The sequence below is a fragment of the Pseudophryne corroboree genome, chromosome 11 (assembly GCF_028390025.1).
Source record: "Pseudophryne corroboree isolate aPseCor3 chromosome 11, aPseCor3.hap2, whole genome shotgun sequence".
Taxonomy (NCBI): Eukaryota; Metazoa; Chordata; class Amphibia; order Anura; family Myobatrachidae; genus Pseudophryne; species Pseudophryne corroboree.
The window spans coordinates 132,982,020-132,994,457 of record NC_086454.1 but is presented as its reverse complement, the minus strand read 5'-3'; the positions used below and the strand labels follow the sequence as shown (position 1 = coordinate 132,994,457).

Genomic DNA, 12,438 nt, shown 5'->3' with positions numbered 1-12,438 from the left:
AGGGCACATTTGTCATTTTAAAATATGGCACGGTACAGCACCCCACTGAAACAGTCTGGTAGGGAGACCAATATTTGCACAATAAAGAAACTCCTGTGTTAATACTGGGATTAGATATTGACCTAAATGAATTGTGCTTGTGTGAATATCTTTCTTTGTGGAACTGTCAGAAGCATGGAGACATTGAGTTTGGTGCCTGCCCCGAAAGCAGACAAATGAAAATGGTATGGTTTGCTGCTTAGACAGCACTCTAGAGAATACAGTGACTATAGCGCCATTAGGTTAGGGATGAGTGGTAAGATACCTGGCTTTTGATATTTATGTATTTACACTACTGTATTGTAGATGCATGTAAGGCTGCATTAAAACCATGGGTTGATAAACTGGATCTTGGCAATAAAAATTAAGAGCCGTTAGTGGAGAGACACGACAGGAAATAATGAATAACACATTTTGTTTCACGCTGGCTAAAAATAAAATCTGACGTACTGGACTGCCTGCAGACTTGCTTGAAGAGCCAGAATTTCTCCGAGATCTTCTGGCTGGTGGTGACGCGAGTCCTGCAAAAGAAGGGGAAATGACAGTACTGCTTTTGAAAATGACATTGCAGAATGTAGCACGTGACAATTCTGTACATAATAAAACAATGGGATATAGCCTACAAAACAGAATGAATGAAAACTGTGTGAACTTGTCTTCAGGATAGCTGATCGATGTAGGCCATAATCTACATTGGGCAATCATGAGGTTTAGCATCAACTTTTGCTTTGTTAAATCATCCTTACAGCCCTAAACCTTATGATTAGCCAGTTTTCTCTTCCACTGAAGCAATTATCCACTTCACCATCAGCAGAACAAGCCACAGGCCTGCATCCTATTTCTGTGTACAGGAACTGCAATCAGCGGTGTGCTGTCACATACTGCTGCTGGACCAGTATATACGATGTACCTACCCCTCCTTTCTCTATGAAAAAATATTCTTCTGGAGGCATGTACAGGAACTGACCAAGCAGAACCACAGCAGACACAACAACATTCATTTAATAAGTCCAATAGGAGATGCGGTACAGGGATGTAGTTAATATCCCGACCGCTATGCCAGGGCTATTCCCACTCGTGGGTGCCAACGAAACCTATAGAGAGGTAACAGAACCTGTGGAGAGCGCTGTGGCTATACTGTGCTGTATAATTTCAGAGAAAAAAAAAAAAAAAAAAAAGAGTCCTCTTGTTCATAGCTTAAAAAAGGAGTACACTTACCGTATATACTCGAGTATAAGCCGACTTTTTCAGCACTTTTTTTTGTGCTGAAAAAGCCACCTCGGCTTATACTCGAGTCAGTGACAGGCAGAGGCAGAGCAGTGTGAAGGAGGGACACGAAGCGCACAGCGCGCGGCTCTCCTGTGTCCCTCCTGCATCTCCGGCGGCAGCAGCGGCGGTTCTATTACAGGAAGTACCCGTTCGTGACCTCTGATCACGAACCGGCACTTCCTTTAATAGACCTGCCGCCGAAGATGCAGGAGGGACACAGGAGAGGCGCGTGCTGTGCGCTTCGTGTCCCTCCAGAAGACAGCGCGGGATCGACGGAGGGGTAAGTAACAACACTGTGGGGCATACCTGGCACTTGGGGAGGGAACATATCTGGCAGCATGAGGTGACATATCTGGCAGCATGAGGTGACATATCTGGCAGCATGAGGTGACATATCTGGCAGCATGAGGTGACATATCTGGCAGCATGAGGGGACATATCTGGCAGCATGAGGGGACATATCTGGCAGCATGAGGGGACATATCTGGCAGCATGAGGGGACATATCTGGCAGCATGAGGGGACATATCTGGCAGCATGAGGGGACATATCTGGCAGCATGAGGGGACATATCTGGCAGCATGAGGGGACATATCTGGCAGCATGAGGGGACATATCTGGCAGCATGAGGGGACATATCTGGCAGCATGAGGGGACATATGTGGCAGCATGAGGGCATATCTGGCACATCAGGCACTGTGGGGGCATATCTGGCAGTGTGGGGGCATATCTGGCAGTGTGGGGGCATATCTGGCAGTGTGGGGGCATATCTGGCAGTGTGGGGGCATATCTGGCAGTGTGGGGGCATATCTGGCAGTGTGGGGGCATATCTGGCAGTGTGGGGGCATATCTGGCAGTGTGGGGGCATATCTGGCAGTGTGGGGGCATATCTGGCACTGAGGGCTGTGTACGGCTAGAGCTGCATTTCCCACCCTAGGCTTATACTCGAGTCAATAAGTTTTCCCAGGTTTTTGTGGTAGAATTAGGTGCCTCGGCTTATATTCGGGTCGACTTATACTCGAGTATATACGGGTAAGTTGTATCTGAAACATTGCTTTTGCATTCAACCAGATGTTTATTACAAGTTCCTGAGTGAGTTCCGTTTCTATTTGGACCATAATACTACAGCCTGAAACCACAACACAAAATATCTTTATTTTTGGAGAGTGCCTTATTAAAAAAATATAATAAATCATATATCTTTATTTAAATATATATTCATACACACACAGTGATGTGCAAAACCTTTCAGACATATGTGGAAAAAAAATGCTGCAAAGTAAGCACGCTTTCAAAAATACAAGTGTTAATAGTTTATTTAGATCAATTAACAATATTTAGATCAATTAACAAAATGCAAAGTGAATGAACTGAAGATAAATCTAAATCAGGGCTGGCCAAACCAGTCCTCGAGATCTACCAACAGTTCACATTTTCCAGACCACCTAGCTGGTGCACAGGTGTAGTCATTACTAATTAAGATGTGCTGCATTCATTCCTAGCTGACAATTCTACAGATCTCCAGGAGGCCTGGAAAACATGAACTGTTGGTAGATCTCGAGGACCGGTTTAGCCAGCCCTGATCTAAATCAAATCAATATTTGGTGTGACCACTCTCTGCCTTCAAAACAGCATCAAATCTTTACTTGCACACAGTTTTGAAAGAACTCGGCAGGGAGGTTGTTTCAAACATCTTGGAGAACTAACCACAGATCTTCTGTGGATGTAGACTTGCTCAATTCCTTGTCTCTTCATGTAATACCAGAAAGACTATGTCGAGATCAGGGCTCTGTGGGGGCCATATCATAACTTCCAGGACACCTTGTTCTTCTTTACGCTGACTATAGTTCTTAATGACATTGGCTGTATGTTTGGGGTTGTTCTCCTGCTGCAGAATAAATTTAGAGCCAGACACCTCCCTAATGGTATTGCATGGTGGATAAGTACCTGCCTCTATTTCTCTGCATTGAGGACACCATTAAGACTGTCCAAGTACCCAACTCTATTTGCTGAAATGCAGCTTCAAACTTGCAAGGAACCTCCACCATGCTGCACTGTTGCCTGCAGACACTTATTATTGTACCGCTTTCAAGCCCTACAGTGAAGAAACTGCCTTTTGTTACAGCCAAATATTTTACATGTTCACTCATCAGTCAAGAGCACCTGCTGCCATTTTCTGCACCCCAGTTCCCATGTTTTCATGGAGTCGCTTGGCTTTGTTTCCACGTCGAAGGTATGGCTTTTTGAGCGCAATTCTTCCATAAAGACCACTTCTGGGCAGGCATCTCCTAACAGTAGATGGGTGTACCTGGGTCCCAGTAGTTCCTGCCAGTTATGAGCTGATGGCACTGCTGGACTTCTTTTGAGTTTGAAGGGAAATAAGCATGATGTGTCTTTTATCTGATGCACTAAGTTTTCTTGGCCGACCACTGCATTTAAGGTCCTCAACATTGCCTGTTTCTTTGTGCTTCAATGCTGAGAAATACAGGCAATACCATCAGGGTGGTGTCTAATTGGCTCAAAATGTATTCTGCTGAAGGACATTGACCCCAAACATACAGTCCATGTCAATAACTATCTTCAGCGTAAAGAAGGAGTCCTGGAAGTGATATGACCTCAACATAGCCCTGATCTCATCATCGAGTATGTGTGGTATTACATGAAGAGACAGAAGGGTTTAAGTAAGCCTACATCCACAGAAGATCTGTGGTTAGTTCTCCAAGGTGTTTGGAATAACTTCCCTGCCAAGTTCCTTCAAAAACTGTGTACAAGTGTACCTAGAAGAGCTGAAGCTGTTTTGAAGACAAAGGGTGGTCACACCAAATATTGATTTATTATCCTTTATTTATATGGCGCTAATGGGACCCGCACCATCCAGTAACAGAGTACATAAACAAATAAGCAAAACAGTGACTTACAGCTTAATAGACAATATAGGACAAGTACAGGATATATAAACATAGTTGCGTTGGCAGATAACACTGAAATAAATATCAGGGTGGCAGAAAACTGGGGAGATTTGGTACTGTCGAAGGGAAAATTGAAAAGAAGATAAAGGGGGTATTCAACTAGCTCCAACAATTTCAGAGCTATTGAATTCACTCCCCGGCCTGTTTTAACTTTTTTATTTTTAGTGAAAAATGCCTCAAATTCGGCAAATATGACACACGTTTTTGCCGGTGCGAAAATGTTTTTTTTTTTGCTCCTGCTAAGTGTTTTGCCTAAGCCCTGCTATTGCATAGGGAGAGTCCCCATTCACTCTAAAAAAAAAAAAAAAAAGCGTGTCTTTTTTCCCCACATAGGGCGAAAAAACAGCCCTACTTGAATACCCCCCAAAGTAAGATATGGAAAAGTACATGAGGGGAAAGAGCCCTGCTCGTGAAAGCTTACATTTTAAAGGGGAGGGGCACACAAGGGGTGACATAGATGGGGCCAAAAGGGAGTGTGGGACAGAGGGCTAGGAAGATGGACAGCTGGGTTTGGTGCCGAAGTGGGTCTTGAGAACCCGTTTGAAGTTTTGTAGAGTCCGAGGGAGAGAGGTAGAGAATTCACCCCTCCCCTTTAGATTGTAAGCTCGCACGAGCAGGGCCCTCTTCCCTCATGTGCTTATCCTTTGTCTTACTTTAATAATCTTCAACTGTACCACATCCATCAGTCTTCTGCCACCTGATACTTATTCCAGTGTCATCTGCTGATGTAACTATGTTTATTTACCCTGTACTTGTCCTATACTGTCATCAACTGTAAGTTGCTGTTTTCCTGTTTGATTATTTATGTACTCTGTAATTGGGCGCTGCTGAACCCTTGTGGCACCATATAAATAAAAGGATAATAATAATAATAATAATAATAATAATAATAATAATAATAATAATAATAAATAATAATTCCAGAGAATGGGAGCAGCATGTGCAAAATCATGGAGGTGACCCACCCACATAACCTTCAGTGCTTCCCTATCTAATTACATCCTCTGTAGAGTATTCATAACATCACATATCTTGTCTTTCTTTAGTCTCACACCCTCCTGACACTTGGATAACTTTGTGGGGTATCATCATTAGAGATGTGCACTTGAAATTTTTCGGGTTTTGTGTTTTGGTTTTGGGTTCGGTTCCGCGGCCGTGTTTTGGGTTCGACCGCGTTTTGGCAAAACCTCACCGAATTTTTTTTGTCGGATTCGGGTGTGTTTTGGATTCGGGTGTTTTTTTCAAAAAACACTAAAAAACAGCTTAAATCATAGAATTTGGGGGTCATTTTGATCCCAAAGTATTATTAACCTCAAAAACCATAATTTCCACTCATTTTCAGTCTATTCTGAATACCTCACACCTCACAATATTATTTTTAGTCCTAAAATTTGCACCGAGGTCGCTGGATGACTAAGCTAAGCGACCCTAGTGGCCGACACAAACACCTGGCCCATCTAGGAGTGGCACTGCAGTGTCACGCAGGATGGCCCTTCCAAAAAACCCTCCCCAAACAGCACATGACGCAAAGAAAAAAAGAGGCGCAATGAGGTAGCTGTGTGAGTAAGATAAGCGACCCTAGTGGCCGACACAAACACCGGGCCCATCTAGGAGTGGCACTGCAGTGTCACGCAGGATGGCCCTTCCAAAAAATACTCCCCAAACAGCACATGACGCAAAGAAAAATTAAAGAAAAAAGAGGTGCAAGATGGAATTGTCCTTGGGCCCTCCCACCCACCCTTATGTTGTATAAACAGGACATGCACACTTTAACCAACCCATCATTTCAGTGACAGGGTCTGCCACACGACTGTGACTGAAATGACGGGTTGGTTTGGACCCCCACCAAAAAAGAAGCAATTAATCTCTCCTTGCACAAACTGGCTCTACAGAGGCAAGATGTCCACCTCATCATCATCCTCCGATATATCACCGTGTACATCCCCCTCCTCACAGATCATCAATTCGTCCCCACTGGAATCCACCATCTCAGCTCCCTGTGTACTTTGTGGAGGCAATTGCTGCTGGTCAATGTCTCCACGGAGGAATTGATTATAATTCATTTTAATGAACATCATCTTCTCCACATTTTCTGGATGTAACCTCGTACGCCGATTGCTGACAAGGTGAGCGGCGGCACTAAACACTCTTTCGGAGTACACACTTGTGGGAGGGCAACTTAGGTAGAATAAAGCCAGTTTGTGCAAGGGCCTCCAAATTGCCTCTTTTTCCTGCCAGTATAAGTACGGACTGTGTGACGTGCCTACTTGGATGCGGTCACTCATATAATCCTCCACCATTCTTTCAATGGTGAGAGAATCATATGCAGTGACAGTAGACGACATGTCCGTAATCGTTGTCAGGTCCTTCAGTCCGGACCAGATGTCAATATCAGCAGTCGCTCCAGACTGCCCTGCATCACCGCCAGCGGGTGGGCTCGGAATTCTGAGCCTTTTCCTCGCACCCCCAGTTGCGGGAGAATGTGAAGGAGGAGATGTTGACAGGTCGCGTTCCGCTTGACTTGACAATTTTGTCACCAGCAGGTCTTTGAACCCCAGCAGACTTGTGTCTGCCGGAAAGAGAGATCCAAGGTAGGCTTTAAATCTAGGATCGAGCATGGTGGCCAAAATGTAGTGCTCTGATTTCAACAGATTGACCACCCGTGAATCCTTGTTAAGCGAATTAAGGGCTCCATCCACAAGTCCCACATGCCTAGCGGAATCGCTCTGTGTTAGCCCCTCCTTCAATGTCTCCAGCTTCTTCTGCAAAAGCCTGATGAGGGGAATGACCTGACTCAGGCTGGCAGTGTCTGAACTGACTTCACGTGTGGCAAGTTCAAAGGGCATCAGAACCTTGCACAATGTTGAAATCATTCTCCACTGCGCTTGAGACAGGTGCATTCCACCTCCTATATCGTGCTGAATTGTATAGGCTTGAATGGCCTTTTGCTGCTCCTCCAACCTCTGAAGCATATAGAGGGTTGAATTCCACCTCGTTACCACTTCTTGCTTCAGATGATGGCAGGGCAGGTTCAGTTGTTTTTGGTGGTGCTCCAGTCTTCTGTACGTGGTGCCTGTACGCCGAAAGTGTCCCGCAATTCTTCTGGCCACCGACAGCATCTCTTGCACACCCCTGTCTTTTTTTTAAAAATTCTGCACCACCAAATTCAAGGTATGTGCAAAACATGGGACGTGCTGGAATTTGCCCATATTTAATGCACACACAATATTGCTGGCGTTGTCCGATGCCACAAATCCACAGGAGAGTCCAATTGGGGTAAGCCATTCCGCGATGATCTTCTTCAGTTGCCGTAAGAGGTTTTCAGCTGTGTGCGTATTCTGGAAAGCGGTGATACAAAGCGTAGCCTGCCTAGGAAAGAGTTGGCGTTTGCGAGATGCTGCTACTGGTGCCGCCGCTGCTGTTCTTGCGGCGGGAGTCCATACATCTACCCAGTGGGCTGTCACAGTCATATAGTCCTGACCCTGCCCTGCTCCACATGTCCGTGGTTAAGTGGACATTGGGTACAACTGCATTTTTTAGGACACTGGTGAGTCTTTTTCTGACGTCCGTGTACATTCTCGGTATCGCCTGCCTAGAGAAGTGGAACCTAGATGGTATTTGGTAACGGGGGCACACTACCTCAAGAAATTGTCTAGTTCCCTGTGAACTAACGGCGGATACCGGACGCACGTCTAACACCAACATAGTTGTCAAGGCCTCAGTTATCCGTTTTGCAGCAGGATGACTGCTGTGATATTTCATCTTCCTCGCAAAGGACTGTTGGACAGTCAATTGCTTACTGGAAGTAGTACAAGTGGGCTTACGACTTCCCCTCTGGGATGACGATCGACTCCCAGCAGCAACAGCAGCGGCGCCAGCAGCAGTAGGCATTACACTCAAGGATGCATCGGAGGAATCCCAGGCAGGAGAGGACTCGTCAGAATTGCCAGTGACATGGCCTGCAGGACTATTGGCATTCCTGGGTAAGGAGGAAATTGACACTGAGGGAGTTGGTGGGGTGGTTTGCGTGAGCTTGGTTACAAGAGGAAGGGATTTACTGGTCAGTGGACTGCTTCCGCTGTCACCCAAAGTTTTTGAACTTGTCACTGACTTATTATGAATGCGCTGCAGGTGACGTATAAGGGAGGATGTTCCGAGGTGGTTAACGTCCTTACCCCTACTTATTACAGCTTGACAAAGGCAACACACGGCTTGACACCTGTTGTCCGCATTTCTGGTGAAATACTTCCACACCGAAGAGCTGATTTTTTTGGTATTTTCACCAGGCATGTCAATGGCCATATTCCTCCCACGGACAACAGGCGTCTCCCCGGGTGCCTGACTTAAACAAACCACCTCACCATCAGAATCCTCCTGGTCAATTTCCTCCCCAGCGCCAGCAACACCCATATCCTCCTCATCCTGGTGTACTTCAACACTGACATCTTCAATCTGACTATCAGGAACTGGACTGCGGGTGCTCCTTCCAGCACTTGCAGGGGGCGTGCAAATGGTGGAAGGCGCATGCTCTTCACGTCCAGTGTTGGGAAGGTCAGGCATCGCAACCGACACAATTGGACTCTCCTTGTGGATTTGGGATTTCGAAGAACGCACAGTTCTTTGCGGTGCTTTTGCCAGCTTGAGTCTTTTCAGTTTTCTAGCGAGAGGCTGAGTGCTTCCATCCTCATGTGAAGCTGAACCACTAGCCATGAACATAGGCCAGGGCCTCAGCCGTTCCTTGCCACTCCGTGTGGTAAATGGCATATTGGCAAGTTTACGCTTCTCCTCCGACAATTTTATTTTAGATTTTGGAGTCCTTTTTTTACTGATATTTGGTGTTTTGGATTTTACATGCTCTGTACTATGACATTGGGCATCGGCCTTGGCAGACGACGTTGCTGGCATTTCATCGTCTCGGCCATGACTAGTGGCAGCAGCTTCAGCACGAGGTGGAAGTGGATCTTGATCTTTCCCTAATTTTGGAACCTCAACATTTTTGTTCTCCATATTTTAATAGGCACAACTAAAAGGCACCTCAGGTAAACAATGGAGATGGATGGATACTAGTATACTTATGGATGGACTGCCGAGTGCCGACACAGAGGTAGCTACAGCCGTGGACTACCGTACTGTGTCTGCTGCTAATATAGACTGGATGATAATGAGATGAAATCAATATATATGTATATATAATATCACTAGTACTGCAGCCGGACAGGTATATATATTTATTATGTAATGACGGACCTGCTGGACACTGTCAGCTCAGCAGCACCGCAGACTGCTACAGTAAGCTACTATAGTAGTATGTATAAAGAAGAAAGAAAAAAAAAACCACGGGTAGGTGGTATACAATTATGGATGGACTGCCGAGTGCCGACACAGAGGTAGCTACAGCCGTGGACTACCGTACTGTGTCTGCTGCTAATATAGACTGGATGATAATGAGATGAAATCAATATATATGTATATATAATATCACTAGTACTGCAGCCGGACAGGTATATATATTTATTATGTAATGACTGATGACGGACCTGCTGGACACTGTCAGCTCAGCAGCACCGCAGACTGCTACAGTAAGCTACTATAGTAGTATGTATAAAGAAGAAAGAAAAAAAAAAAACCACGGGTAGGTGGTATACAATTATGGATGGACTGCCGAGTGCCGACACAGAGGTAGCTACAGCCGTGGACTACCGTACTGTGTCTGCTGCTAATATAGACTGGATGATAATGAGATGAAATCAATATATATGTATATATAATATCACTAGTACTGCAGCCGGACAGGTATATATATTTATTATGTAATGACTGATGACGGACCTGCTGGACACTGTCAGCTCAGCAGCACCGCAGACTGCTACAGTAAGCTACTATAGTAGTATGTATAAAGAAGAAAGAAAGAAAAAAAAACCACGGGTAGGTGGTATACAATTATGGATGGACTGCCGACACAGAGGTAGCTACAGCCGTGGACTACCGTACTGTGTCTGCTGATAATATAGACTGGATGATAATGAGATGAAATCAATATATATGTATATATAATATCACTAGTACTGCAGCCGGACAGGTATATATTATATATTTATTATGTAATGACTGATGACGGACCTGCTGGACACTGTCAGCTCAGTAGCACCGCAGACTGCTACAGTAAGCTACTATAGTAGTATGTATAAAGAAGAAAGAAAAAAAAAAACCACGGGTAGGTGGTATACAATTATGGATGGACTGCCGAGTGCCGACACAGAGGTAGCTACAGCCGTGGACTACCGTACTGTGTCTGCTGATAATATAGACTGGATGATAATGAGATGAAATCAATATATATGTATATATAATATCACTAGTACTGCAGCCGGACAGGTATATATTATATATTTATTATGTAATGACTGATGACGGACCTGCTGGACACTGTCAGCTCAGCAGCACCGCAGACTGCTACAGTAAGCTACTATAGTAGTATGTATAAAGAAGAAAGAAAAAAAAAACACGGGTAGGTGCTAGGTGGTATACAATATTATATACAAATTATATATATATATATATATATATATATATATATATATATATATATATATATATATATATATATATATATATATATATATATTAAACTCATAAACTGGTGGTGATTATTAAACTGGTGGTCAGGTCACTGGTCACACTATCAGCAACTTGCAAGTAGTACTCCTGAGTCCTAAGCAGACAATCACAAAATATATATTATACTGGTGGTCAGTGTGGTCACAAACAATGGCAGTGTGGCTGGCACTCTGGCAGCAAAAGTGTGCACTGTACGTTATATGTACTCCTGAGTCCTGCTCTCAGACTCTAACTGCTCCCCACTGTCAGTGTCTCCCCCATAAGTCAGATAATACAGTCACACTATCTCTATCACTTCAGCAAGTACTAGTAGTAGTACTCCTCCTAATGCTCCCCAAAATTACTACTGTGTCTCTCTCTGTCTCACTCTTCTCGAATCTCTATAAACGGAGAGGACGCCAGCCACGTCCTCTCCCTATGAATCTCAATGCACGTGTGAAAATGGCGGCAACGCGCGGCTCCTTATATAGAATCCGAGTCTCGCGATAGAATCCGAGCCTCGCGAGAATCCGACAGCGTGATGATGACGTTCGGGCGCGCTCGGGTTAACCGAGCAAGGCGGGAAGATCCGAGTCGCTCGGACCCGTGTAAAAAAAAACCTGAAGTTCGGGCGGGTTCGGATTCCGAGGAACCGAACCCGCTCATCTCTAATCATCATACAACCCATTAAGAACCTAGCAATCTGGTGGACCATTATGCAATAGGTAGCATCTATCCTTGTGTATCTATGCCTATTTCCCTATAGATTGTAAGCTTGCTAGCAGGGCTTTCCTACCTCTGTCTGTCTGTTTGTTTTTACCCAGTTTTGTTCTATTACTGTTGTTCTAATTGTAAAGCGCAACGGAATATGCTGCGCTATATAAGAAACTGTTAATAAATAAATAAATAAATAAGGTGGGAGAAGGTAATCAGTAGGCAGGAGAGGCAGCGTGCATTAGCAGAGCGAACAGGAATTTGATTTGTCTTCTGTTCATTCACTTTTCATTTTAAAAAAATAAATACAATTAAACTATTAACAATTCTATTTTTGAAAGCATTCTTACTTTGCAGCTTTTGCACAGTACTGTATACAAGTCACCCAGCAGTACTCACCCTGCAGCCTCCATGTGACCACAGCGCCCTTGCTGCCCCTCTTCTTCCGATCAGACATGGTGGTAGGCGGGAGCACTCCGCTCCCCAGGCCCGGATTCCCCCTCTCACCGATGTGCAGTGACGGCAGCGCGCTTCGATAGGGCTGACACCTCGCACTTTACATACAATTATATATCGCTACATAACAGGGAATAACACAGAATAGGCCTCCGGCGATGTAGCAGCTCCCTAATGCCCGGCACAGGCCTCCGTGCCACCCAGATGACCTGTAGCTGCGCTGCCACCACTAGTGCTTTTTCCCCGGGCGAACCCGATAACATCGAAGGAAATTGTTCAAACGTCCCGCGCCTGCTTTCTTACCGGAGCCAGAAGTGACGCGACGTCTGGTCGCCCACCGTCATGTTGTGTGTGGCGGAAGTGACGACCTCGACGCTGCGCGGTGAGACAGGCGC

At 45.0% G+C, this 12,438-nt stretch overlaps 1 protein-coding gene across 3 annotated transcripts in view; it reads right to left on the bottom strand.

The window, feature by feature from the left end:
• The window catches only part of CDCA5 (cell division cycle associated 5), a 74,264-nt gene extending 61,829 nt beyond the window's left edge, over positions 1–12,435 (bottom strand). For 2 of the 3 annotated variants that reach the window (XM_063944820.1, XM_063944821.1), the window contains exons 1-2: positions 11,987–12,397; positions 490–560 (exon numbers count right to left, since the gene is read on the bottom strand). In XM_063944820.1, coding sequence (XP_063800890.1) covers positions 490–560; positions 11,987–12,044 — 129 coding nt within the window. In that variant the 5' untranslated portion in view covers positions 12,045–12,397. Of the gene's footprint in view, positions 1–489; positions 561–11,986 lie in introns of all 3 variants that reach the window. The other variant, XM_063944822.1, reaches the window with a different exon arrangement.
• Between the last annotated feature and the right edge of the window lie 3 nt (positions 12,436–12,438).